General features: G+C 35.9%; 5 protein-coding genes and 1 long non-coding RNA gene across 7 annotated transcripts; 5 read left to right on the top strand and 1 right to left on the bottom strand.

The window, feature by feature from the left end:
- LOC149733740 (uncharacterized) lies at positions 1-5,291 on the top strand. 2 transcript variants are annotated; one of them, XR_016385317.1, is made up of 7 exons: positions 1-1,224; positions 1,594-1,649; positions 1,939-2,100; positions 2,964-3,047; positions 3,308-3,346; positions 3,748-4,305; positions 4,775-5,291. XR_016385317.1 is itself a non-coding variant. In XM_089881144.1 (6 exons), the coding sequence occupies exons 1-6, from the start codon at positions 881-883 to the stop codon at positions 3,909-3,911; spliced, it is 849 nt and encodes a 282-aa protein (XP_089737270.1). In that variant the 5' UTR covers positions 1-880; the 3' UTR covers positions 3,912-5,291. The 2 variants fall into 2 exon arrangements, 1 of the variants encoding a protein (XP_089737270.1); XM_089881144.1 differs by having other exon boundaries at positions 3,748-5,291.
- On the top strand, positions 5,027-27,978 carry LOC149733735 (C4b-binding protein alpha chain-like). Its single transcript, XM_089881250.1, has 15 exons — positions 5,027-5,092; positions 5,283-5,431; positions 5,624-5,805; positions 6,060-6,245; positions 6,707-6,907; positions 7,110-7,295; positions 7,412-7,621; positions 7,829-8,014; positions 8,274-8,489; positions 8,889-9,098; positions 25,362-25,577; positions 25,737-25,949; positions 26,960-27,046; positions 27,118-27,333; positions 27,612-27,978. The coding sequence occupies exons 1-15, from the start codon at positions 5,027-5,029 to the stop codon at positions 27,788-27,790; spliced, it is 2,703 nt and encodes a 900-aa protein (XP_089737376.1). The 3' UTR covers positions 27,791-27,978.
- LOC149733739 (uncharacterized) lies at positions 9,358-12,413 on the top strand. The gene is made up of 10 exons (XM_089880593.1): positions 9,358-9,574; positions 9,654-9,857; positions 9,916-10,128; positions 10,212-10,424; positions 10,567-10,782; positions 10,862-11,065; positions 11,124-11,336; positions 11,420-11,632; positions 11,778-11,993; positions 12,073-12,413. The coding sequence occupies exons 2-10, from the start codon at positions 9,677-9,679 to the stop codon at positions 12,411-12,413; spliced, it is 2,010 nt and encodes a 669-aa protein (XP_089736719.1). The 5' UTR covers positions 9,358-9,574; positions 9,654-9,676.
- Positions 12,108-18,851, top strand: LOC149733738 (uncharacterized). Its single transcript, XM_089881129.1, has 17 exons — positions 12,108-12,318; positions 12,402-12,614; positions 12,759-12,975; positions 13,055-13,258; positions 13,317-13,529; positions 13,611-13,823; positions 13,958-14,176; positions 14,408-14,620; positions 14,712-14,924; positions 15,059-15,277; positions 15,509-15,721; positions 15,827-16,039; positions 16,174-16,391; positions 17,372-17,572; positions 17,647-17,854; positions 18,381-18,604; positions 18,666-18,851. The coding sequence occupies exons 2-13, from the start codon at positions 12,570-12,572 to the stop codon at positions 16,329-16,331; spliced, it is 2,340 nt and encodes a 779-aa protein (XP_089737255.1). The 5' UTR covers positions 12,108-12,318; positions 12,402-12,569; the 3' UTR covers positions 16,332-16,391; positions 17,372-17,572; positions 17,647-17,854; positions 18,381-18,604; positions 18,666-18,851.
- Positions 19,285-20,754, bottom strand: LOC149733737 (uncharacterized). The gene is made up of 2 exons (XR_016385322.1): positions 20,531-20,754; positions 19,285-20,234 (listed from the first exon to the last, which is right to left on the bottom strand). It is a non-coding gene; the product is annotated as an uncharacterized LOC149733737 (long non-coding RNA).
- On the top strand, positions 20,789-25,365 carry LOC149733736 (uncharacterized). Its single transcript, XM_089881133.1, has 9 exons — positions 20,789-20,955; positions 21,137-21,355; positions 21,728-21,940; positions 21,999-22,199; positions 22,376-22,579; positions 22,972-23,184; positions 23,925-24,008; positions 24,080-24,295; positions 24,566-25,365. Exons 1-9 carry the CDS (start codon positions 20,886-20,888, stop codon positions 24,739-24,741), a joined length of 1,596 nt encoding a protein of 531 aa, XP_089737259.1. The 5' UTR covers positions 20,789-20,885; the 3' UTR covers positions 24,742-25,365.

The raw sequence follows: 27,978 nt of genomic DNA, 5'->3' as shown, positions 1-27,978 counted from the left end.
CAAAGTTCAATGTGCCCGGACCGGTTAGTACTTCATTGCTCTTATGTAAAGCACAGAAGAAAATTTTGTGAATGACCAATGGATTTTAAAGCTAAACGAAACAGAGCTCGAAAGAATATGAACTATGTGTCAGACAAAGTGATCGGATATAAGGAAATTGCTGCGATAGCAAAAGGTGCAAATAGTTATTATTAAGGTGAAGATCTAGTACGTATCTGTTAGGCAATACGCATTAATTGAATCTGGTGTAGTCAGCCATTGTATGGGTTATTTAAAAATCAAGAATTTTTAGCGCATACCGTCGTTAAAAGAAAGTATAAATTATTGAAACTGATGGGATAATTTTCGATTTAAACCCAAGGTACATGTATATTTGCGATTAAAATCGATTAAGTATAAGTTAAATTAAGCTGCAATTTAGTTACAGCGAAGAGAAATATGGAAACGCGACCGGTAATTTAATGCAAATTGGTGTTACCGTCTAATCATGCAGGATCGTGGTACATATTCGCCTGTACCCAACCAACGAAAATGCCGAAATTCCGGCTTTTCGCTTAACCAAGCGTCGTATCGAACGTACCATTCGCCGCTTGGTATATTTACGAGCATCAGGTGGGACAAGTATCACATTTGCCCTTGGGGCGGGTTGGTGAAATACGCAACTTTTTCTCGCATCAGCTTAAGAATTTAAAATTTGTTGTTTTTGATTTTGTGCTGAAGCATTGCGAATTATTAATTTATACTACAATATTTTAAATTTACAATTGAACCGAAACTGCATAAAGCAAGCTAATATATGAAGAGAAAATTAGCTTTGAGAGGAAATCCGTTTTTTTTTTTACTTTTGCGCTTCGACGATCCGACACTTTAAAATATAATTATGGATAAAAACGAAACATTATACAACGCCGCGAGGTGGCATATTACTGTTGTGTTTTTTTTAGATAGTAAGGCACAATCGCTGGCTACTGGAAAGCTGCATTTAAATGAAAGTTGTTGTAGCATCAGCAGTATGATGTATTTGAGTGGACGTGGAAAAGCAAGGCAACGCGTTGTCAAGAATGCCCAAGCCAAGTTGGGTATCGGAACTATGCTGTTTAGTCTGATTATAGTTTGCCTAACTGTGAATGGAGTAAATTCCCAGCAAGGCTCGTGTAGGATATCTCTTGTATCCAAGAGACAATGCGGCCCGACCGGGATTGCTAGGTCGGATTGCGAAGGACGGTAAGTTGGATAAACTTGTAAAATATTCAATATAAAACGTGTACCTGTGTTTTTAACCGAACGAACTCCGTTCTTGGCTTTATGCACAGTGTACAAACGTTAAAATATAAAATTAATAACGTTTTTTGCAAATTATTTATATGGTAGGGGGGGGGGACACCTCTAGCACATAATATCCAATAAAATATAGTCGTGGTGAAAGGGTTTTATAACTGTTTGAACGTTCTTCGTTTACTTCTTTGTTTTTATTTTTTATTTTTAACAAATGGAAGGAGAAAATATAATAAAAAGGTTTCACGTTCCCCACCCCATACTACACTAGACATGCATAGTTTCCAAATTCTACATTACATTTACCCGTTTATCCAGGGGATGTTGCTACGATGGAGGCAGTACACACCCGAGACTCATGTGTTACTTCAGAGGTAGGCTTATTTTGTCAAATAGAATTCGTAGTAAGATTTTCTTGTTTAAAATGCTCCGTTTGCATAGAAGTGTTTCACTGAGTTTGTTTTGTATTTATAAATAACGGGCGTAACAGAACACGTATAGGCTTGAACCGAAAACAACTGTTCACTAATTTAATTGTACGCTTTGCGTGTGAGGTATGTTATGTTGCATGAACAAGCTTTAGGTTTTATTTTTTTAAATTACTTCATCGCTTTTGCATATATATTCTTATACTCACGTCACGTGTTTCTATATTCTTTTAAGCAAGACTGTTGGGATTTGAGTCGCAGGAAAGATCACAGTCACAACCCCCAAGTACTCCGTCTCCCACTCCACGATCTGCGACCATGACCGCTTTACAAGTTTTCGCCATGCTGCAAAATCAAGGCGTAGATGCACGTACAGCACTAGCGCTGATATACGAAGGTATAAACTATAAAAGGACATTTTTGCTACAAAACAAAATGACATATCGGACGTATTATATGTTCCTCTATACTTTATAGGATGTTTAAACTGTCAGCAACATATTATGAAAAATCCACAAAAATAATTACCCCAAAAGTTACATATATAATATAGTAGAGTGGGGAAAGATGGGACACCTTTAGCACACAGTATCTAAATATCCTAATGGGAGTCCTGAGAATACGGTTTTATAATTCTTTGAATGTTTTTTGTTTACCACCAATTTAGACGAGAAATAAGAATGAACATGTGTCCCATCTTCCCCCACCCTACTATACGTAGTAACTCACAAGCTGGCACGAGGTGTGGAACGTAACACCCGCGTGTTATAACGACTGTCATTGCGTTGCTGCGCGAGGACAAAAGTTATTCATTCATATTTTATATGACAACTAAATATAGTAGTGTGGGGTAAGACAGGACACCTTCAGCACACAGCATTTAACAACGCTCTTTCAGAGTCTAGAGCGCACGGTTATGTATATAGTAGGGTGGGGAAAAGATGGGACACCTTAAGCACAAAATATTCAAGTATCCAGATCGTGTTTTAAACATTTAACAGCTGTCTGTGGGAGTCGTGAAGATACAGTTTTATAATTCCTTGAATTTTCTTCATTTACTACCAAAGGAGGCGAGAAAATAGAATGAAAAGGTGTCCCATCTTCCCCCAACCTACTATATATTTTTTAAATATTCTTAGTTTACGAATAATTGTGGCGACAAAACAGAGTGCAACCATGCCCAATCTTACCCCATCGTACTCTATTCTCTGCAAGCATTCTGGATTGTTTTCTGTGCTAAACTATTATTTTGACTTACAGAACTATACGGGATAAACTATTTTACTCTTCTTACTTTGTGGAGAGAATTCGGAACGAACTACCTTTATCTGCTTTTCGTATCAAGTAAGATTCAATACCAACTACAACATAATGATAAATTTCGTATTTTAATTTGACCAAGTAGATTCGAGTTTTTTTAATAAACTACCTGTAAAGATTATTGTAGCCTACAAACATATTCCATATACTGCGGTGCACTTCGCTTATACTGGTCTGATATGTCGAGTGTATGCTTATATACAGCTAAACTATTTGCATATTGACGTCAGTAAAAATAATCAGCATTCCCGCAAAACGTATATGTAAAGTACTCTCTGTTTCAGATCGTGCTGCGAACAGAACGGTAAACCCGAATAGTCCACGTAAGTTATAACCATCTATATCTTATGGAAATACCATTTTTTCTGATTAAACTTTGTGCAATTAGCTTACGCGATATGATAGGCTATATATATAAATAGTAGGATGGGGGAGACTGGCCACATGTAATGTATAAATATCCCGATCGTGTTTTAAACAATTAACAACGATTCATGAAAGTCATGAAGGTACAGTTTCATAGTTTCCTAATGTTCTTTGTTTACTAGTAAATGGGACAAAAAAGAGGATGAAACGGTGTTTCATTTTCCCCACCATATACTACCTAAAAGTTTTGTATAATTTTAAGTTTTAGTATGAGACATAAACTTATATGAGATAAGAATGCAATCCTTTAAATGTTTAAACGAAATTTAATGTGCAGTTTTAACCAATACACGTACAGGACTCTTATTTGCCGGCGGCGAGCCTGATTACCCAGGATCCCAAGTACTTAATACTTGCAACCCAGCCAACGTTGGAAATACATGCGGTAATCCGGCTTACACAACCAGTACTTCTTATCTTTTTATGCTGCTTAAAATATGTAACTGTCTAAAAATCACGTAATGTATAGCCGAGGTGTGGTGCCTTATTTAACGCATTTTTTGGATACTACTAAGCGCGGAAAATAACCGGATATCGGATTGTTACAACACTTCGCGTGTGAATTAAACCACGTCAGAAGCTTGCGTGACCACACGATGATAATTATTATACTGTTTTCATATCCAACGGTCTGTTCTTGACCTTTTTGACCGGCTTGATATTGCTTCAATTTGAACATGACGTGCCTTTCGTATAAACAAATAACATAGCGCATGCAAAGGCGTCGCCCACCGCTTCTAAATAACCCGACGATTTGTTTTGAAACGTTTCTCTCATTGCCACAGGGGAAGTTGCATTAGATGGAAATGCTGCTGGGATGCAAGTACACGTACGTGCTACCATGCGACAAATAACGGTAACTATAATACCATATTGCAAGCATACGTTAGCGGTTACATATAGCTGCGTTAAAGAACAAACGCAAAGTCGGTTAAAATACAGTCCCGAGGGCAGCTCACGCTACCGAAAAGGTATGCAGCGACTTCCAAGCTAGAAATCATTAACTATCTTGTAGCTGTAACCCTTCAAATTGATGTGCGTGTTTCAGTTACAAAGCTTACGTCAAAACTTATATCCCTTAATTTGAAGTAAATATTACACCATATGTAACGTTGTTAAATCCCCCAGGCAATTCGGTTAACCTTTAGCCTAACTGTCTTTACTACTTTAAACGACAACTATTTCCGATTTCAATTAAATTCGTATAAAGTTTAGTAAAATATGATGTGAAGCAAGCAAGCACAAACAAAACCTCCAACAACTATTTAATTATTAGAATTTAACAACGTAAATCACTGATAACTATCACCTGTCAATATTTCTAGTTATTTACCTGCGTCAACGGTGTAGGCCGGGATTTAGAAACCCACCTAAATGCAAGGTAAGTGTGTGTATTTTCCACATATAAGCAAGTCACACATACTATCGTCACGTACAATGTTCTCACATTGTCATATAAATCTTAAATCCATGGCTGTTAAAATTTGAACCATTAAGGTTGCAAAACAAACCTACAAGTTTACCTGCATGTATTCCACTACAATATTTGTTATCTGCCCAACAAAGCTTATTTAAAGATGGGCAGTGATAAGTTGACAATAAACGACTATGTTCGTAATGAGAACGATTCTATGCTTGTACAAGTAAACCTAAAACATTAAATTTATACTCCTTTTGTTGCGTGTACGCTTCAAAAGGCAATGCCGACTTGCTGACTATATACCTATCGTGTATAAATTTTTACTGACTGAGAATCATAATAATGCTGTCTAACACTGCTTAGAAACTTTCACTTTAGGTACTGACTGTGGAAAATAATCTTATTATCTTTAGATATTGATGAGTGCTGTCAATCCATGCCAAAATGGTGGAATATGCACTAACTTGTTAAATGGTTATCGATGTAACTGTCTTTCTTCTATTGCTGGCCCAACTGTGAAAATAGTAAGTTGCTGGAATGTCATAATCATGAGCTGTGATATGTATAAACTGTACTATGTATAAAACTATATATAACAGGTAGGGAAGATGGTACATTTTTTATACTCTGTTACTGTCCACTGTGGTAGTAATCAAAAATAAACTTACAAAATTATTTAACCATATGCTTATGACTATTTTCCCAAACAACTAAACTTCTCATTTACATAGGCCTAACATTGACTGTTTATTAGAGTGTCAAAACCCTCCTACATTATTGAATGGGGATATACACCAATCAGAACACCTCCTATCTACGATATCAATGAAATTATAACCTACACCTGTAATGGGAACTATGCCTTGCAAGGAGGAAACACCATAGTTTGTTTAAGTACTGGCCAGTTTACCATCCTTAGTGCAACCTGTGTACAAGGTTAGTAGCCTGCGATAACAACAATCGATGTTTACTATTAAGCAAAATCAATAACAATGCTTATGAAGTTTGTTGCTGGTACGTCGCTTTATGTGTTACGATTCACCATCTATATTACAACCATAAATTTCATGTTTCCTTATTTAGCAAAATTCTGCTTATGCAATATGTATAAAAAAAACATGCCAAATACAGCAGCAAATATTATATAGTGACTTTTATGTACTCAACCAGTTAAAATGACTTAATTACAGGATGTCCAAGGCCCCCAGATATTCCTAATGGTGTTATTACACCACCAGATGCATACATCGCGGTTGGTAGTGCTGTTACCTACACATGTAACACCGGCTATACATTCAATCCACAAGGAACTTATAAATTGGCTTGCCCTCCCACTCAGATCTTTACTGTTCCATCAACAAATACTTGTCAAAAAAGTACGCCACAACTCTACAACAGTGTTTAATTATCTAATGTTCAGATAAAAAAAAATGTTTATTATATACTGTCTTGGATCTTACACTAGTGCTTAAAAATACTTGAAATCTTATTTTTAATTGTTTCACTTTTCAGGTAATAGTGTGTAAAGGTTGAATGCTCAATGCTGTTTCTATTGTTTTCAGTATGTGTACTTGGGCAAGACACATCAGTAATTATTTCAACCCAGTGGTGCTTTAGGGTTGTCTAAATTGTCAGTCATATATTATAAAAAGTTCCCCCCAAAATAATACCCTTCCGAATTTACATACATTGTAACTCCTCAGAACGAACAAGGTGTATAAATCAGAAAACCAGTGTTGTAACGGCTGTCGCATTCTGTAATGATAAATAAGTTTCATTAATTCAAGTGTGTTTTATTGGGATTTAAATAAACATGTTTTGTTATCCTCCAATTCAGATTGCCAGAGTGCACCTCCACCAAGTGCAAATGGTTTTGCTCCAACTTACAATCCACCATCTACAACCTCTTTCCCACCTGGAACAACAGCCACCTATACATGTGGCCCCAATTATGCTTTTCCACTTGGCACAGTAGCAACCTTAACTTGTTCAACCACTGGTACTTGGAGTTCTGCTACTGCTCCAATTTGTGCACAAGGTTGGCAGTTTGGCTTTAAGTGTTTTGATAAAACACAGGCAAAACATAATTTTTAATATAAATCATTTTTATCTCAACAATTAATCTACGCATCTTATCAACAAATACATTATTTATAAAAACTAGTTTTCTTCTAATTTTAATGTTTGGTACAAGCAACTGTGTTAAACATACTCTAATTGTATCTTTCCTTGATAACTAGGATGTCCACGGCCGGCTAATATTTTGAATGGTGAAATCACACCAGCTGATGCATCAATTCCAGTTGGTGGAAGCATCACTTACACTTGCAACTCTGGATACACTTTCAACCCTGCTGGCCAAGCTGTTCTCACATGCCCTTCAACTTTAAGTTTTGTAGTTCCGCCCGGAAATATTTGCTTTAAAAGTATGGTTAATTTATGTAATTAATTACCAAACGATCAAAAATATGTGTACACGGACATTTATTTCAATTTACTGTAAACTTTAAACATTATATTTTAATATGAAAAATATGGTTAGATTGCCAAGCTGCACCACCAGAAGGAACAAATGGATCGCCTCCAGGATACAGCACAACAATTATAAGCGGTTCTAACACTTACTCCCCAGGAACTAATGCTATTTATAGTTGCAATGCAAACTTTGCATTCCCATCTACAGTTTCAAATACATTAACCTGCCTTACAACTGGTTTATGGTCTCCAAATGTGGCACCTGCCTGTGTGAGTGGTAAGTGAACACAAAAAAATATTTTTTTTAAAAAAACAGCAAAAATTATTTTTTTTAAGTGTTATTTTTTTTAAAAATGTTATTTTTTTTTAAAAAAACAGCAAAAAGTTTATTAAATTAACTTTTAATAGTTTAATGTTATTTTGTGAATGAAACAAACTTGTTTTCATAAAGGAACAAACTTTTAAAAAAAGGTTTCTGTTTTAGGTTGTCCACGACCACCTGATATTCCAAATGGAATTATTCAACCACCTGACCAGTTTATTGCTGTTGGCAGCACAGTTACCTACTCCTGCATACAAGGATATGCGTTCAACTCGGCTGGTACTGCCACCTTAACATGCCCCGCATCTCTCAGTTTTGTTGTTCCAACGGAAAACACATGCCAACCAAGTACGCTCATCAGTTTAAAATTTAAAAAGCATGACAATACATGCTTTTGTAGAAACCACTTTAATCCTGATTCTGTTCATAACCCTGTTCAAATTTGCTTCTTTGACAGTCGCTTTTGTGAACATACCAAACTGTTCTCTTTTTTAAATTTAAATTTAAAAAACAGATTTTTAAGTTTACTTCTATGGTGAATTAGAATTATCACATTAAAAAAAGGAAAAACAAACTAAAAAAAAAGCCAAAAACTGTTGTTTTTCAGATTGTCAGTCTGCACCACAAAAAACAGCCAACACAGGTGACCCCAGTTACAATAATCAACCTGTTGTGGTTGGCAACCTCAACACTTATTTGGCTGGAACAACAGCAACATACACCTGTATACAAAACCATATATTTCCCACTGGTGTGACAGGAACACTAACATGTACACCAAGTGGAACATGGAACCCACAAAACGCACCAATCTGTGTCCCAGGTTTGGATATTCTAAATATTACAACACATGCAATCTTAGAGAATTGTGTTTTTACACTTAATCACTTGCATTTGTTACGTAAAGTGTGGTCCAGGACGCTGCTCTAACGGCCTACCGCAACTGACCAGACTGGTGTAGGATTTCTTAACACACAGTTTAATGGCATATGAAAACTACTATAATAAAACGATAAGAATAACGCTTTGACACACTATAAAGTCTTGACCACAGTAACCAAAAGCGTTTAACCCTAAAAGAAACAATACCTTACACATTGCATATAGCAGACAATTTGCTGAACTATTTGATTGTTTTAGAATTTTATATAGTTCTTCGAATAAATATATTCAGTTAAAATTGAATATCACAGAAATAATCAGATTTTTTACCGATTAACAGTATCGTCATGTACATCAGCACCATCAGATACGTGTTGCAATGCACCTGTTTACTCCAATAATCCAATCATTGGATCGCAGAACTACGTGGTTGGAACGACTGCTACCTATACCTGTAATCAAGGATCTCATATAGCTGGTGGAGATGATTTCATTACTTGCATGTCAAATGGACAGTGGTCTCCAAGTACAGCACCATCTTGTTTCCAAGGTAAACTAGAAGTTGGGAAAAAAACGGTTGCTTCGTGCATGACGCTGCTTATTACAATTAAAATTAATGGTTATTTGATGCGATAAAACGCAAAGAAACAGTTTAATAAAACGCATTAACACTTTACCATACAAGTCAGTACGCAGCAACAACATACAAACAGTAAAAGAAGTATACAGATAACAGGTCACTGAAACTCAACTGTAAGTCACCAACTGTAGACAGGTAAAACATATCTATAGTTTTGCTTTGATTTTAGTTTGTAGTGCTGCACCTACTCCCCAAACAAATAGTGGAGGGCCAAACTACTCACCTGCTGTTATCACTGGAACTACAACATATAAAAAAGGAACCACTGCTGTTTATACTTGTTCTGGAGCATTTGCATTTGCTACTACGGAGAGTGATACACTTACTTGTGGAAGTGTCAGTTTCTGGTGCATGGGAGAAAACAGTATCACCTACATGTACTGCAGGTGTGTTACTCTATCAACAGTTTAGAAATACCTTTAAATTTTTAAAGTACAAACAAGTTACATTTTCTTTGTTTTCAAGTATGCTCTACTGCTCCAACTGAAATGGCAAATGGTATCCCACCTACTTATGCACCAGGGACCATTGGTAGTAACAATTATAAAAGTGGAACGGTTGCAACATACACTTGTACACCTCCAAATCGGTTTCCAGCTGGTACAACTGGAACATTGACATGTAATGCAGGAACATGGAATCCCAGCACATCACCACAATGTTCAGCAGGTAAATAAAAATTGTTCAAATCTAGTATAAAGCATTAACATTCTACTGTTTATTTCAGTATGCTCCGCTGCCCCAACGCGAAGTTCAAATGGTAAACCTATAATTTACAGTTCAAGTGGAACTACTATAGGAGGTATCACAACTTATTCTAGTGGAACACAAGCCATTTATGCATGTAATGGTGATTTCGCTTTTCCAGCATCAGTTTCTGACACACTTACATGCAATGCTGGAACTTGGAATCCAGCATCTGCACCACAGTGCACTGCAGGTATACCGCATATATATAAGAAAGCAGAATTGATAAAAGTTAAATGTGGCCAAAAACCTAACTCCATGATACTCTGTTTACAGTGTGTTCAGTTGCACCATCTGCTTCATCTAATGGAAATCCACCAACGTACAGCCAAGCAGCTGTCACAATTAGTGGAAACACAAAATATAGAAGTCAAACTACTGCAACATATACTTGTCAAAATAGCTTTAGTTTTGCAACTTCCACATCTGACACATTAACATGCAATGCGGGTACATGGTCACCAAGTACACCTCCATTGTGTGAAGCCGGTAAGATAGCTTATAAATAAACAGTTTTGAACCTACACTGTTAGTTCAGAAAATACAAAAAAAACATTTTATACAAACGCACCTTTTAAACGTTTTTGAAAAGAAATGAAATGGGAACTTTCTTTAAACGCAATATATTCAGTTTGTAGTGCTGCACCTACTCCCCAAACAAATAGTGGAGGGCCAAACTACTCACCTGCTGTTATCACTGGAACTACAACATATAAAAAAGGAACCACTGCTGTTTATACTTGTTCTGGAGCATTTGCATTTGCTACTACGGAGAGTGATACACTTACTTGTGGAAGTGTCAGTCCTGGTGCATGGGAGAAAACAGTATCACCTACATGTACTGCAGGTGTGTTACTCTATCAACAGTTTAGAAATACCTTTAAACTTTTAAAGTACAAACAAGTTACATTTTCTTTGTTTTCAAGTATGCTCTACTGCTCCAACTGAAATGGCAAATGGTATCCCACCTACTTATGCACCAGGGACCATTGGTAGTAACAATTATAAAAGTGGAACGGTTGCAACATACACTTGTACACCTCCAAATCGGTTTCCAGCTGGTACAACTGGAACATTGACATGTAATGCAGGAACATGGAATCCCAGCACATCACCACAATGTTCAGCAGGTAAATAAAAATTGTTCAAATCGAGTATAAGGCATTAATATTCTACTGTTTATTTCAGTATGCTCCGCTGCCCCAACGCAAAGTTCAAATGGTCAACCTCCATCATACAGTTCAAGTGGAACTACTGTAGGAGGTATCACAACTTATTCTAGTGGAACACAAGCCATTTATTCATGTACTGGTGATTTCGCTTTTCCAGCATCAGTTTCTGACACACTTACTTGCAATGCTGGAACTTGGAATCCAGCATCTGCACCACAGTGCACTGCAGGTATACCGCATATATATAAGAAAGCAGAATTGGTAAAAGTTAAATGTGGCCAAAAACCTAACTCCATGATACTCTGTTTACAGTGTGTTCAGTTGCACCATCTGCTTCATCTAATGGAAATCCACCAACGTACAGCCAAGCAGCTGTCACAATTAGTGGAAACACAAAATATAGAAGTCAAACTACTGCAACATATACTTGTCAAAATAGCTTTAGTTTTGCAACTTCCACATCTGACACATTAACATGCAATGCGGGTACATGGTCACCAAGTACACCTCCATTGTGTGAAGCCGGTAAGATAGCTTATAAATAAACAATAGTTTTGAACCTACACTGTTAGTTCAGAAAATACAAAAAAAACATTTTATACAAACGCACCTTTTAAACGTTTTTGAAAAGAAATGAAATGGGAACTTTCTTTAAACGCAATATATTCAGTTTGTAGTGCTGCACCTACTCCCCAAACAAATAGTGGAGGGCCAAACTACTCACCTGCTGTTATCACTGGAACTACAACATATAAAAAAGGAACCACTGCTGTTTATACTTGTTCTGGAGCATTTGCATTTGCTACTACGGAGAGTGATACACTTACTTGTGGAAGTGTCAGTCCTGGTGCATGGGAGAAAACAGTATCACCTACATGTACTGCAGGTGTGTTACTCTATCAACAGTTTAGAAATACCTTTAAATTTTTAAAGTACAAACAAGTTACATTTTCTTTGTTTTCAAGTATGCTCTACTGCTCCAACTGAAATGGCAAATGGTTGCTCCGCTGCCCCAACGCAAAGTTCAAATGGTCAACCTCCATCATACAGTTCAAGTGGAACTACTGTAGGAGGTATCACAACTTATTCTAGTGGAACACAAGCCATTTATTCATGTACTGGTGATTTCGCTTTTCCAGCATCAGTTTCTGACACACTTACTTGCAATGCTGGAACTTGGAATCCAGCATCTGCACCACAGTGCACTGCAGGTATACCGCATATATATAAGAAAGCAGAATTGGTAAAAGTTAAATGTGGCCAAAAACCTAACTCCATGATACTCTGTTTACAGTGTGTTCAGTAGCACCATCTGCTTCATCTAATGGAAATCCACCAACATACAGCCAAGCAGCTGTCACAATTAGTGGAAACACAAAATATAGAAGTCAAACTACTGCAACATATACTTGTCAAAATAGCTTTAGTTTTGCAACTTCCACATCTGACACATTAACATGCAATGCGGGTACATGGTCACCAAGTACACCTCCATTGTGTGAAGCCGGTAAGATAGCTTATAAATAAACAACAGGTTTGAACCTACACTGTTAGTTCAGAAAATACAAAAAAAACATTTTATACAAACGCACCTTTTAAACGTTTTTGAAAAGTAATGAAATGGGAACTTTCTTTGATGCAATATTTTCAGTTTGTAGTGCTGCACCTACTCCCCCAAACAAATAGTGGAGGGCCAAACTACTCACCTGCTGTTATCACTGGAACTACAACATATAAAAAAGGAACCACTGCTGTTTATACTTGTTCTGGAGCATTTGCATTTGCTACTACGGAGAGTGATACACTTACTTGTGGAAGTGTCAGTCCTGGTGCATGGGAGAAAACAGTATCACCTACATGTACTGCAGGTCTGTTACTCTATCAACAGTTTAGAAATACCTTTAAACTTTTAAAGTACAAACAAGTTACATTTTCTTTGTTTTCAAGTATGCTCTACTGCTCCAACTGAAATGGCAAATGGTATCCCACCTACTTATGCACCAGGGACCATTGGTAGTAACAATTATAAAAGTGGAACGGTTGCAACATACACTTGTACACCTCCAAATCGGTTTCCAGCTGGTACAACTGGAACATTGACATGTAATGCAGGAACATGGAATCCCAGCACATCACCACAATGTTCAGCAGGTAAATAAAAATTGTTCAAATCTAGTATAAGGCATTAATATTCTACTGTTTGTTTCAGTATGCTCCGCTGCCCCAACGCAAAGTTCAAATGGTCAACCTCCATCATACAGTTCAAGTGGAACTACTGTAGGAGGTATCACAACTTATTCTAGTGGAAACAAAGCCATTTATGCATGTACTGGTGATTTCGCTTTTCCAGCATCAGTTTCTGACACACTTACATGCAATGCTGGAACTTGGAATCCAGCATCTGCACCACAGTGCACTGCAGGTATACCGCATATATATAAGAAAGCAGAATTGGTAAAAATTAAAGGGCCAAAAACCTAACTCCATGATACTTTGTTTACAGTGTGTTCAGTAGCACCATCTGCTTCATCTAATGGAAATCCACCAACATACAGCCAAGCAGCTGTCACAATTAGTGGAAACACAAAATATAGAAGTCAAACTACGGCAACATATACTTGTCAAAGTGGATTTAGTCTAGCAGCTTCCACATCTGACACATTAACATGCAATGCGGGTACATGGTCACCAAGTACACCTCCAATGTGTCTAGCAGGTAAAGTGTTTAATTGTATTCTTAAAACAAAGATAAAAAATAGTTCCAATATAATATTTTGTGCATAATAAATTAGGAACATTAAGAGTTATTCAGCTAATCCTATATAACTTTTATTATTTTTATACTCTTAGTTTGCAATAATGCTCCAGCTGTTCCAAATGCAAACACTGTTGCACCAACATACGCACCACCAGCAATAAGTGGGACAACAACATATCAAAGTGGAACGGTAGGAACATATACATGTGCTTCTGGCTTTGATTTTCCAGTTGGAACAACAGGCGATGTGACATGTGGTAGTGTAACTGCTGGGTTGTGGAATCCTAACACTGCACCAGTATGCACACAAAGTAAGACCATGCGAAAGATGCTACTGGTTAATTGTTAATTCTACTAAAGCAAGAATTGTGTTAACTGGATTGTTTTGTTTCTAAAATACCTGCACAACGGTTTAAACTAAGTAGCTAAGTTTTAAGTATGTTGTGTGAAGCCAGTAAGATACCCTTAGTTTGTAATGTTCAGGTGAACAAAAGTTGTTTAAAACTGGTGTAAATCAATAATATATGTTACTGTTTCTTTAGCATGCTCCGCTGCCCCAACGCAAAGTACAAATGGTCAACCTCCATTTTACAGTCCAAGTGGAACTACTGTAGGAGGTATCACAACTTATTCTAGTGGAACACAAGCCATTTATTCTTGTACTGGTGATTTCGCTTTTCCAGCATCAGTTTCTCACACACTTACATGCAATGCTGGAACTTGGAATCTAGCATCTGCACCACAGTGCACTGCAGGTATACCATATATATATATATATATAAGATAGCACAATTGGTAAAAGTTAAATGTGGCCAAATACCTAACTCCATGATACTCTGTTTACAGTGTGTTCAGTTGCACCATCTGCTTCATCTAATGGAAATCCACCAACGTACAGCCAAGCAGCTGTCACAATTAGTGGAAACACAAAATATAGAAGTCAAACTACTGCAACATATACTTGTCAAAGTGGCTACAGTCTTGCAGCTTCCACATCTGACACATTAACATGCAATGCGGGTACATGGTCACCAAGTACACCTCCAATGTGTCTAGCAGGTAAAGTGTTTAATTGTATTCTTAAAACAAATATAAAAAATACTTCCAATATAATATTTTGTGCATAATAAATTAAGAACATTAAGAGTTATTCAACTAATTCTATATAACTTTTATTATTTTTATACTCTTAGTTTGCAATAATGCTCCAGCTGTTCCAAATGCAAACACTGTTGCACCAACGTACGCACCACCAGCAATAAGTGGGACAACAACATATCAAAGTGGAACGATAGGAACATATACATGTGCTTCTGGCTTTGATTTTCCAGTTGGAACAACAGGCGTTGTGACATGTGGTAGTGTAACTGCTGGGTTGTGGAATCCTAACACTGCACCAGTATGCACACAAAGTAAGACCATGCAAAAGATGCTACTGGTTAATTGTTAATTCTACTAAAGCAAGAATTGTGTTAACTGGATTGTTTTGTTTCTAAAATACCTGCACAACGGTTTAAACTAAGTAGCTAAGTTTTAAGTATGTTGTGTGAAGCCAGTAAGATACCCTTAGTTTGTAATGTTTAGGTGAACAAAAGTTGTTTAAAACTGGTGTAAATCAATAATATATGTTACTGTTTCTTTAGCATGCTCCGCTGCCCCAACGCAAAGTACAAATGGTGAACCTCCATTTTACAGTCCAAGTGGAACTACTGTAGGAGGTATCACAACTTATTCTAGTGGAACACAAGCCATTTATTCATGTACTGGTGATTTCGCTTTTCCAGCATCAGTTTCTCACACACTTACATGCAATGCTGGAACTTGGAATCTAGCATCTGCACCACAGTGCACTGCAGGTATACCGCATATATATATATATATATATATATATATATAAGATAGCAGAATTGGTAAAAGTTAAATGTGGCCAAATGCCTAACTCCATGATACTCTGTTTACAGTGTGTTCAGTTGCACCATCTGCTTCATCTAATGGAAATCCACCAACGTACAGCCAAGCAGCTGTCACAATTAGTGGAAACACAAAATATAGAAGTCAAACTACTGCAACATATACTTGTCAAAGTGGCTACAGTCTTGCAGCTTCCACATCTGACACATTAACATGCAATGCGGGTACATGGTCACCAAGTACACCTCCAATGTGTCTAGCAGGTAAAGTGTTTAATTGTATTCTTAAAACAAATATAAAAAATACTTCCAATATAATATTTTGTGCATAATAAATTAAGAACATTAAGAGTTATTCAACTAATTCTATATAACTTTTATTATTTTTATACTCTTAGTTTGCAATAATGCTCCAGCTGTTCCAAATGCAAACACTGTTGCACCAACATACGCACCACCAGCAATAAGTGGGACAACAACATATCAAAGTGGAACGGTAGGACATATACATGTGCTTCTGGCTTTGATTTTCCAGTTGGAACAACAGGCGATGTGACATGTGGTAGTGTAACTGCTGGGTTGTGGAATCCTAACACTGCACCAGTATGCACACAAAGTAAGACCATGAGAAAGATCACACATTTTTATTGTCTGAGCTATGGAGCTTCGTAACCTATTAATGAATAATAGAATGAAAAACTGTCGAAGACAGATTGACACCTTGGATTTATGTTTCCAAATGGTATAGTAAGTGCAGACAAAACAGTATTTTTCACCTAATCTAAGAGTACAGATACTGGTACGGCAGTACCCAGTAGAAAAAACAAACCTAACTTAATAGCTCTGTAACCTCTGTTTGCTCTATGCAGTCATGTTTATATGAAAAGCAAGTCCAGTCACAATTGTGAGAGCAGTTTGAAAGAAATCTATAAGTCACAGTGAGCATAAGATCTAATTTTCATACAAATAAAAATTTAGAGGCGACATTGCTAAAGTGCTGTAACATTCAAAGTCTGGCAACCTCTCGTAATTCAAAAATTTTTGACCAGATACAACATCTTACTAATATCAGAATTCATCAACTTTATGAATAATTTGCAACTCATAAACATTAACAAACAAAAAGAAAATAAATAAAAAGTTTCCCCAATTACACAAACATTCACGCTCTACATACAATAAACATAAAATAGTATATATAGAATGATAAGCATTTAATTGCTAATTAATTGCTAAAACTAAATCAAGCATTGTGTTAACTGGGTGGCTTTGCTTCTAAAATAGCTGCTTAACAGTTTAAACTAAGAAGCTAAGTGTTATGCATGTTTGCTTTTCATATATTAATAAACAAATGTGCTTCAAAGAATTTGAGGTTATTTAGGTCTACAGACCAATTAAATTTAACTAAAAGAAGCATTAATCACAAGGGAAAAGTAATATATAACGGAATCTGTATTTTGTAACTAATGAAGAAGAGTTTTCTAAACCATGTAACCCATTTTTTACTTTGTTTTTTTTTTAACAAAACCTCTACAACCAAATACCAGGCAAGAGAAACATTATTTTTAGTTTTTCTAAAATGAAGATGTTGTTTAGGTTGTGATCCTGCACCATCTGGAACCAACACAAATCCTGCAATTGTATACAGCACCACAGTTAATTTGGGCAAATACAAAAGTGGAACAACTGCAACTTACACCTGTGTTGGTCAAACTGCATTTTTACCAAATGTAAACAATTTTATCACTTGCAATGCTGGTACATGGAATCCTTTAACTGCACCAGCATGTGAAACAGGTTAACTGAAACCTTCAACTACACTCTACAACTGTGAAAATTTTGTTAATTGTATATATGTTTTATTGTTTCAGTTTGTCAAGCTGCTCCAACTCAGTTAACAAATGGTGTTGCTCCAACCTACGTTCCTTCTGGTGTAGTTATTTCTGGAAACACAAGATATAGAAAAAGTACTGTGGCAACACACTTGCAACACAAACTTTAACTTTGCTAGTGGCGTACCTGACATACTGTCATGCAATGGACCTGCATGGTCTGGTACTGCACCGCTATGTGAACCAGGTAAAAAATATATACTTTTTAAATTTGCAGAAATTATGTTTAATGTTACGACACAAGTTGATTCTTCATGTTGCTACCGGTGCAAGGTGATGGGGGGGTATGTTAATGGGTTATTGCTTTAACTCTGTAGTTACAAAGAGGTTAATTAATTCCTATACCCCCTACGGTATGCACATGGCAGATGGAAAACGGCATATTACAAAATGTACCGCTTATTTATTATAATAAGAAAGTTTTTTTTGTTAAGCTTTTGCAAAATACTTTTTTTCAACGTATCATTGTTCTGAAATCCAGCAGTGATACTCATTGAATGTATTAAGAGATTATTTGCTTACACAGTCTTTCTGTAATACCTAACTGAAACTACACTAAAGAATTAATCATAATATCCCTTTAATTTTATTATGAACTATATGATTATCAGGTATTATAGAAGTAAGCAATCAACTGAGTGTGTACTTACAACACAGATGTTTGGTGTTGTTTGCAATTGAAACTATTTCTAATTATGTTGTTCTTATTTCAGTTTGCAATGATGCACCTGCTGCAGCCAATTCAAATGGAAATGCACCATTATATGCACCAGCTGTAGTTGTTGTAGGCTCAACAAACACATACAAAAAAAACACAGTAGCAACATATACATGTAAAACCAATTTCGCATTAGAGCTGGAGTTTCAGAAACACTGAGTTGTGGAAGTGTTAGTGACGGTGCATGGGAACCTACTACTGCACCAGCGTGCCTTGCAAGTAATTATGTTTATAAAGAAATAGGGTAGGCCGAGTAGTAATATTTGCTTTCTCTCAACAGTATGCAGTTCAGCACCAGCTGCAGCAAATGCAAACGGCCAACAACCATCTTACAGTTCTGCAGCAATATTTGGCACTTCATACCAAAGTGGAACTGTTGCCACCTATAACTGCTTGACAAATTTTGCCATAGAAGCTGGATTACCTGACACGCTAACATGCCAATCAGGTTCTTGGAACCCATCAACAGCACCAGTTTGTGTGGCAGGTATTTACATCAACAATTTCATAAAATCTGTGCAAATTTGCAGTTACAAATTCGAAGTACCATGTACAAAGTTGAAACTGCCTATAAAAAGTAGTTGCAGCTATTTTAAAATGCTTTATCACTCTTGCATTACTTTGCTTACTTTTTTGCAAATTGCAACATTCTTAAATGACATATGGTCAACAGAATGGCTTTACTAGCATAACAACCTATATCATCAATCAATTCAATAACATTCAAAACTTCGCTGTTTTCATAAAAAATTAAATTATCTAACTTACGCAAGGTGACATTAGACAGAAATAGTTATTTTGCAGTTTTTAGTGAAAAGTACATTGGTAATGAATTACAGATGAGAACCCAATTAGTATATACATAAATTAGTATTGTAAAGACAAAAGAGTTCAAGTAATTTAATTTTAAAATTTATTAGTTCAATAAACATTCGAAACAGTGTACAAGATGAAAATTAGCTAAAGAAGTACAGTAAAACATTACGGTAGGTTGTTCAACTTTGCTAAGCATTTAAATCTAACACTACTTCTGAACTAATGCTTTTGCCTAAAGCTATCATTGAATGTTTGGAAATCCCACTACATGGCATGGTCAGTTCAACTGATTTGGTAAGTTACTGCATTATTTAAAAAAATCTTTAAAGCAACTTTTATTTAACAAAGCTTTAATTTAAAAAATATTCCGCTTTAAAGTATTAATTTATTTCCTCATGTAAGAATACCAAACTCTGATTAAATTTATTTTAAAGTTTGTTCGGATGCACCTCCAGCTGCAGACGGCAATGGTCAGGCACCAACATACAGCACCTCAGCAATTTCTGGAAAATACAGAAGCAAGACTATGGCTACATATAGGTGTAACTCTGGATTTGCTATACCTGTTGGTACTTCAGAGACTTCTGAGTGTAACAGTGGTGTTTGGAACCCAAGTACAGCACCTACATGCCGTTCAGGTACAATTTTAGCTAGTGAACTGCCTTTTGTGACTAATAACTTAGTCGTTCAATGTTTTAAATCTTGTGGTGTAGTAGTTTTATTATTTTGAAAATAGGAAGCTAAAAAGTAAAGTGTAACGTACATTCACAGTGTGTGGTGCTGCACCTGCTGCAGCCAATACAAATGGAAATTCTCCAACATACAGCACCACAGCAATTTCAAACACTTATAAGTCTGGGACTACAGCTCAATATACATGTATTGGAGATTATGCTTTAGTTGATCCAGCACTTGGTTTTCTGACTTGTACTACGGGTGCTTGGTCCCCACTTACTGCCCCAGTTTGTGTGCAAGGTAATGAATGTGCATTTGAGTGTACAGCAGACAATTTTTAACTGAAGGTTCTAGCATGCTGGTAAAAAACAGCTAGTATATAAATTTGTTATATATTGTATGATATGCTACTTCAGTAGAAAAAAAGTCTTAAAATAGTTTATTACAATAGTATAGGTATGTAAAGTTTGAACTTAAATACAAAACAATTGGTGTACCCAATAACATACCACCGTTTTAATCAATTTTCTCCTTATTATAGCTTGCATGCCAGCTCCATCAGCTACAGGCACAACAACTGGTCCAACGTACAACCCAATCGCGGTTACAATAAGTGGCAATAACAGATATAGAAGTCAAACAATTGCAACTTACGGATGTAGTTCTAATACTTATTTTGCTACTGCAATCTCGGAATCATTAACTTGCATCGCTGGTTCATGGAGTTCTAGCACATCACCCCAGTGCACTGCAGGTAATAGAAAAATTTATAATAACTTAACTGCTGTTCATGTTACCGCAAAAAAAACATTGCAATCTTCATTATTTTTTTTGCAAAAAAGCTATATACAAGCATTATGTTTTTATTCAGTATGCTCAGCTGCACCAGCGGAACAAGCAAATGGACAGGCCCCTAGTTATACACCTGCTGGGGTTGTAATTGGTTTAATTAGGTACAGAGTGGTACGATGCTACATACACCTGTAATGATAACTATCTTTTTGCTACCATGGTACCTGACACACTAACATGTACTGCACCAAGTTGGTCACCAGCAAGTTCACCCACATGCGTAAAAGGTAAAAGTGCTAAAATACATTTGATATTTCAGATTAAGTACTTTTTAATATTTTTAAAAAATACCTATTTCAGATTAAAAAAAAAATATATATATATATATTATATATTTTTATAACAAAGCTGTTATTTCAAGTAATTACACACTATAAAGTCACTAAAACAATGTGTTAAAATTTTCAGCATGTGTTGCGGCTCCCGGACGTGCCAGTGCAAATGGTAACTCCCCACAATACGACACACCTGCTGTCTCCCTGGGCCAGGGTCTTTCATATAGAAGTGGAACAATAGCAACATATACTTGTAATGGGGAGTTTGCTCTAGGGGAATCTGTTTCATCAGTTCTAACGTGTATGGGTAGCTCTGGTTGGTCCCCAAGCACTGCTCCAATTTGTTTGGCAGGTATTATGAATTATCTATGTTGTTTCAATATATTCAGCCCCAAATCCAACTTTAGGCACTGTGACAATGGTTAGTGCATCTTACTTTGGTTAAAAATATGTTTCGACTAAGGCACCTGCCGCTTCATCTATTCGAGTCTCAACAGCAATTTGTCTAACCATACATTACCTTTATTTCTCATAACACATACAATTTTTAAACCGATATAAAATAAATACTGTAAAACTTAGGACATAATGTTTTCTTTAATAATAATAGCATGTGCAATTGGTTTACCATATTCAGTATGGTAAACAAAAAAAGAAACTGTTTAACTAATCCATAACCACAACATTATGGGGTTGTATGAATTTATGTCTTGTATTTGTTTAGTGTGTGCAGAAGCACCAGCGGCTGCCAATGCTAACGGCATGGCTCCCACGTATAGTACAACAGCTATCATAATTTCTACGAATACAAGATACAGAAGTGGAACAGTTGCAACATATCGGTGCAACACAGGCTCAGAATTGGGAGTAGCAGTTAGTGAAACAATAGTATGCACATCTTTATCATGGAGTGGGGGTGCACCGGTTTGTCTAGCCAGTAAGTAAACACTCTGTATATCATACGATACACTTTAATAATGTTAACAATTTATCAGCATGCTCAGCTGCACCAGCAGCTTTAACAAATGGAAATGCACCAACATATAGTGCAGCGCCAATAGGTGGAAATTACAGAAGTGGTACAATTGCTACATACACTTGTCAGACAAATTTTGCATTTGGTTCTGGAGGCACAGACATCCTAACATGCAGTTCAGGAGCTTGGTCTCCTACGAGTGCACCTGCTTGCTTACAAAGTATGTTAGTTTTTTTACTGTTATATTTTAATCTTAATTTGACAATAAATTAACAGAAAAATTAAAATCTAACAACCATACAACTATCCAACACACTTTTGAAGTTTACTGTGTAACATTTACATCAATAGGACATAACATTAAATATTCTAAGTGTTTACAATGGACTTTCATAGCTTGTTCCGCTGCACCTGCACCTGCAAATGCTCAGGGCAATTCCCCATCCTACAGCACTTCCGCAATCAGCGGAGGATCCTACAGAAGTGCTACTTCAGCGACATATACTTGCATGAGCAGTAATTATATTATTGTTGGAAGCAACTCATTGGTTTGTGTTAGTGGTAGTTGGGTACCCGCTGCAGCTCCTGTGTGCGTTGCAGGTATTTGCTTTTAAACAACTAATAGCTGGCGTGTACCATAATAATCTTTTTTTTAAATCAAGTTTAGAATGAGCCTTTAAATGTTGTTATGCTACCATTTTACCTGTTTCAGTAGTAGATATTTTATTATTTTTTAAACAAAAATAAATTTGAAAGTTTTTACCAAGTAAAAGTAAACCTATAAACATTTTTGTTATACCATTGTTTTAAAATGACATTTCTTGGGTTTTACATCTTACAAACTGCTTTGTTAACAAAATGCTTATCTGCACCCCTACTTGTAAACGAAGATGAATCAGCATTTTTACTGGCATAAACGCTTGCTGATTTTTTTTGTCCAGCAACACAAAGGCGAGATTAATTAAACCTGAATTTAAATCTTTTTTCAACAGCATGCACAACTGCACCTGGTCAACTTACAAATGGAAATGCACCAACATACAGCACTACAGAAATAGTTTCTGGTAGATATGCTGCTAACACAATTGCAACATACACTTGTCAAACAGGATTTGGATTCAATAACGACCAGATTACAACTTCTACCATTCAGTGTTCTTCAACTGGCACCTGGAATCCAACAACAGCACCACAATGCGTATCAGGTAAAAATTACAAGAACAAAATAATAAACCAGAAAGTAACAGCTACACATGTGGTAACTAGTAAGCAGGCATACAGTTAAACAGAATACCATTGAAAGCCGTTGCCCATGCTTATGTAAGTTATATTATTTTAATAATTTTGTTCCTAAACTAAGTAACCAAATTACTTTAAAGGCTCTTACAAATGTTTAAACCACAAAACTGCTGACAATACAAAAACTGTTTACAAACAGTTTGAAACAGATTTAATTTTTAACATCTATTAAATTATAAAAGAGGCACATCAAGAAAAAAATAAAATATGTGTATTGATAAAAAATAAATCTAATGTGATCTAAAAGCCCAACTTAGTTTCAAACAAGGAAACAGCTTTGAAATGGCTGTCAACCCCGCAAATACAAAAAATCTGGATTTGGTATATTACTTACTCATTCTTTGTCAATGAATAAAAAAAGGACTTTATTATATTTTAACTTTACAATTGAACATAGCTACATATAATATGCACTCTATCTCCAAATAATAAACTTTAAACATTTTTTATAATAAAATATTCATAATATCTCTTCGGTACCTGCTGTATCATTTTCTTGATAATATTTTTTTAGTGATGTAGAAACTAAAAACATCAAAGTTTAATGACTTTTTCTTTATTGTGGAAACCCTGCAGTAAAAAGGCATAGTTTTAATGACTGCAATAACTATCCATACCTTATTTAATCAAAGTTATTTCTATATAGTCTGTGGAACACCACTGTGCAGAAATGGTCAGTCATGCGTAGGTTCTGCATGCTTATGTGACGTGAATGGTGGTACATTTTGTGGTAAGTCATCCAAAACTGTAATACTACAAAACAACTGAGGAAATTGCTTCTAATCATATTTTACATTTTAGAATGGAAACCTCTGGGTGGAGGCCGATACTACCGAGTGTTGTCAACTCCTGTAACAAGTTTTACAGATGCAGTGGCCGCTTGCTTAAGTTTTTCTTCCACTTTATTAGCGCCAACAATTGCAAATAATATAAGAGGTAATTTTGAAGGAACAGTAGCATCAGCAGTACCTGCACTAACAGGCAATGGGTGGATCCACGTAACAAGAGGCAGTCCGGGTAAGCATTACAATAATAACAGATACAATAGCCGATGTGCAATAAAAACAAAATTGTAGGTTAATAGTTTGTTAGTTTGCCATGTAAAGTCCTTGATTAATCAGCTATAAAAAAGCCTCCATATTTTTATTACATCATTTTAATTATTTATAATTTACAAGTTAAGTTTACAAGCCCACAGATAGTCTTATACATTCAAGCAATGGTATAAAACATATGCCTTTCTTGTAAGCTCCATTCAAGTATAATTGCAATTTTTACTTATTTTAGGTCTCCCATGGTTGTACAGTGGATCAATACCAATTACTGGAAGTGAAACTCTTTTCTTTTGCATGCAGCCATCTTTAGCACATCTATGTGCTGTTTATACTTCTCTTGGATGCTGGACAGAAGTACCTTGTGCTGGCACTACAGCCCAACCAATTTGTTATACAACTTTACCATAAGGCTGATCTTGCAAATTTTACTTGATGCAAGCCAAAGTTGCTCAACACGAGCAACGTTATTTTTAATTTTACTGGCGTTGAACAGAGTGTTATGACACCGCTATTAATGTTAATTGTATAAATAATCTTAGTACAAATTTTTAACAGAGTTTGAAACAATGAAAAATTTTTAAATATTATTAAAAACTGTACTGTCTTGTTTGCTATTTGGATAAAACTGCGTATCTTATTGTATAAATTAATATATAAACTGTTTTTTTTGTGGAGAGTTTAACTAGTTATTGTAAAGTGTAAATAATAAAAAAAAACATTGTACATGTTCTGTAGATTGTATATGTCATTATGTCATGTAATATTAATTACTTGAATACTAAATACAACCATTCATTTGCATTGTAATTTTCTCATTTGTTGAAATTTTCATGCAACTTTTTTTAGAAATCAAATTGTCATTTTATTTTGTTCAAATAATTGTCATACAAAAATTATACCCTACCACAAGTAGCCTAAATATCTATTTATGCCCTAACATACCCTGGTTTTTGTTTAACCTAAATATTTCAACAGTGCTTTATTTAGCCTTGTTGTACCTATAGTATACAATGTATATATATCCACAGTTTGCGATGCTGCTCCTACACAGTCAGCAAACGGCAACGCTCCAACATACAGCACAAGTGCCATCAGTTCAAAATACAAAAGTGGAACAGTTGCTACTTATACCTGCCAGGCAACAGCGGTGTTTTCACCTGGAGTTACAAACACATTGACATGCTCCAATGGTGACTGGAAATTGGGATCGGTGACTGCAACTACAGCCCCTGTGTGCACCATTGGTAAGCTTAACTGATGTAACTGAAAAGATATTAAGTTTCCAATAAAAACTTTATTTTTAGCCACATGAGCAGTTTGCCAGTTTGAATCCTAGGTGATGTTTTATCGAGCAACAAACAAGCAAGATTAATTAAACCTGAATTTAAATCTTTTTTCAACAGCATGCACAACTGCACCTAGTCAACTTACAAATGGAAATGCACCAACATACAGCACTACAGAAATAGCTTCTGGTAGATATGCTGCTAACACAATTGCAACATACACTTGTCAAACAGGATTTGGATTCAATAACGACCAGATTACAACTTCTACTATTCAGTGTTCTTCAACTGGCACCTGGAATCCAACAACAGCACCACAATGTGTATCAGGTAAAATTTAGCTTATGTTGTTATACATTGGTGAGAACCTCTAGACCAGACAATACAGGTTCAAGGCTCGACGTTACCACCATACCACTATACCAGCAATTGCTTTTACTAGGTGGTTTACTAAGTCATCCAATTACGCAGTAATATAAAATACAAGAATAAATTAATAAACCACAAAGTAACAGCTACACATGTGGTAACTAGTAAGCAGGCAAAGGATGTGTGAAACAGAACGCCAGTGGTATATCGACATATCGACTGTCAATGCTCTAGAAAATGTGTTCACACACAATGCAGCATTCAACCTAACCGTTAAACTTAGTTTCTGTTATTATTGAGCCATGCCAACAGAAAAATCACAATATGTGTAGTGATAGAAATGCTTAAATGTGATCTAAAAATAGCACGAAATTTCAAACAACAAAATACGTGTCTTGCGCCGTAGCAAAGCTGTTAGCGCACCTGTCTCTAACCTAGAAATAATGGGCTCAAGTCTCATCGCTGCTACCATTGTGGAGGTATGTGTCCTTGAGCAAGACACTTAAAAGCAATTGCTCTAACCCAGTGGTCATTAATGGGTTATCCAAACTGTCAGCCACACATAAAAAACAATTACCCACAAAGTATCATTCATGGTAACTCCTGAGCTGGCAAGAGGTGTATATGAAACAAAACACACAGTAGTTTACAATCTGGAATCAGCCAAAATTTAGTGACTTTTTTCTTATGGGAAACAACCTGCATTGTCGCACAACCAAATTTTTTTTTACTCTAGCATTTTTGTTCAAGCAATGTTTTATGCAACACATTTTTTTTTTATTTATGTTTGTATGCCCCTCAAAGCAGTGGTTGTTTATCAACGATGTTAAAATACTTAAGGGTTTTAGGTAGGTTAGCTCACGAAGCTTTTTCCGATTAATTCTTTATGGAAACCCTGCAGTAAAAAGCCATAGTTTTAATGGCCGCAGTAACTATCCATACCTAATTTCATTAAAATTATATCTATATAGTTTGTGGAACACCACCACTGTGCAGAAATGGTCAGACATGCTTAGCTTCTGCATGCTTATGTGACGTGAATGCTGGTACATTTTGTGGTAAGTCATCCAAAACTGTAATACTACAAAACAACTGAGGAAATTGCTTGTAATCCTATTTTACATTTTAGAATGGAAACCTCTGGGTGGAGGCCAATACTACCGAGTGTTGTCAACTCCTGTAACAAGTTTTACAGATGCAGTGACCGCTTGCCAAAGTTTTTCTTCCACTTTATTAGCGCCAACAATTGTAAATAATATAAGAGGTAATTTTGAAGGAACAGTAGCATCAGCAGTACCTGCATTAACAGGCAATGGGTGGATCCACATAACAAGAGCCAGTTCGGGTAAGCATTACAAGAATAACAGATACAATAGCCGATGTGCAATAAAAACAAATTGTAGGTTAATAGTTTGTTAGTTTGCCAAGTAAAATCCTTGAATAATCAGTACATTTTAAAGCCTCCATAGTTTTATTACATCCTTTTAATTATTTATAATTTACAAATTACAAGTTAAGTTTACAAACCCACAGATAGTCTGATACATTCAAGCAGTATTATAAAACATATGCCTTTCTTGTAAGCTATCATACAAGAATAACTACAATTTTTACTTATTTTAGGTCACGCATGGTTGTACAGTGGATCAATACCATTTACTGGAAGTGAAACTTTCAATTTTTGCAATTCTCCAACTACAACAGATCTATGTGCTGTTTTCACTTTATCTACTGCATGCTGGACAGGAGTACCTTGTTCTGCCACTACAGCCCAACCAATTTGTTATACAACTTCACCATAAGGCTGATCTTGCAAGTTTTTACTTGATGCCAGCCAAAGTTGCTGCACTTAATTGCTATACCATAAGGCTTATCAGACCATAATTTTCTTACCCTTTGGACAAATCTTTTGCATTTGTGCATATACTTTGCTATTTTTTTAATTACTAATACTTTTTTATGACAGTATATTTTAAGTGCATATGATATG

The sequence above is a fragment of the Ciona robusta genome, chromosome 7 (genome assembly GCF_009617815.1).
Source record: "Ciona robusta chromosome 7, ASM961781v2".
Taxonomy (NCBI): Eukaryota; Metazoa; Chordata; class Ascidiacea; order Phlebobranchia; family Cionidae; genus Ciona; species Ciona robusta.
The sequence above is the reverse complement of the archived record's forward strand: the minus strand, read 5'-3'. Positions and strand labels throughout refer to the sequence as shown.

Coding starts and splice junctions, on each gene's coding strand:
- LOC149733740 (XM_089881144.1), top strand. CDS start 881: ATGGATAAAAACGAAACATTATACAACGCCGCGAGGTGGCATATTACT. Junction 1,225..1,593: donor AGGTCGGATTGCGAAGGACG/GTAAGTTGGATA, acceptor CCGTTTATCCAG/GGGATGTTGCTACGATGGAG. Junction 2,101..2,963: donor ACTAGCGCTGATATACGAAG/GTATAAACTATA, acceptor TTTGACTTACAG/AACTATACGGGATAAACTAT.
- LOC149733735 (XM_089881250.1), top strand. CDS start 5,027: ATGGGCAGTGATAAGTTGACAATAAACGACTATGTTCGTAATGAGAAC. Junction 5,432..5,623: donor ATAATCATGAGCTGTGATAT/GTATAAACTGTA, acceptor ACTGTTTATTAG/AGTGTCAAAACCCTCCTACA. Junction 7,622..7,828: donor GGCACCTGCCTGTGTGAGTG/GTAAGTGAACAC, acceptor TTTCTGTTTTAG/GTTGTCCACGACCACCTGAT.
- LOC149733739 (XM_089880593.1), top strand. CDS start 9,677: ATGGCAAATGGTATCCCACCTACTTATGCACCAGGGACCATTGGTAGT. Junction 11,633..11,777: donor ACCTCCATTGTGTGAAGCCG/GTAAGATAGCTT, acceptor CAATATATTCAG/TTTGTAGTGCTGCACCTACT. Junction 11,994..12,072: donor ATCACCTACATGTACTGCAG/GTGTGTTACTCT, acceptor TTTGTTTTCAAG/TATGCTCTACTGCTCCAACT.
- LOC149733738 (XM_089881129.1), top strand. CDS start 12,570: ATGCGGGTACATGGTCACCAAGTACACCTCCATTGTGTGAAGCCG. Junction 14,621..14,711: donor TGCACCACAGTGCACTGCAG/GTATACCATATA, acceptor CTCTGTTTACAG/TGTGTTCAGTTGCACCATCT. Junction 14,925..15,058: donor ACCTCCAATGTGTCTAGCAG/GTAAAGTGTTTA, acceptor TTATACTCTTAG/TTTGCAATAATGCTCCAGCT.
- LOC149733736 (XM_089881133.1), top strand. CDS start 20,886: ATGGTACCTGACACACTAACATGTACTGCACCAAGTTGGTCACCAGCA. Junction 21,356..21,727: donor TGCTCCAATTTGTTTGGCAG/GTATTATGAATT, acceptor GTATTTGTTTAG/TGTGTGCAGAAGCACCAGCG. Junction 22,200..22,375: donor TGCACCTGCTTGCTTACAAA/GTATGTTAGTTT, acceptor GGACTTTCATAG/CTTGTTCCGCTGCACCTGCA.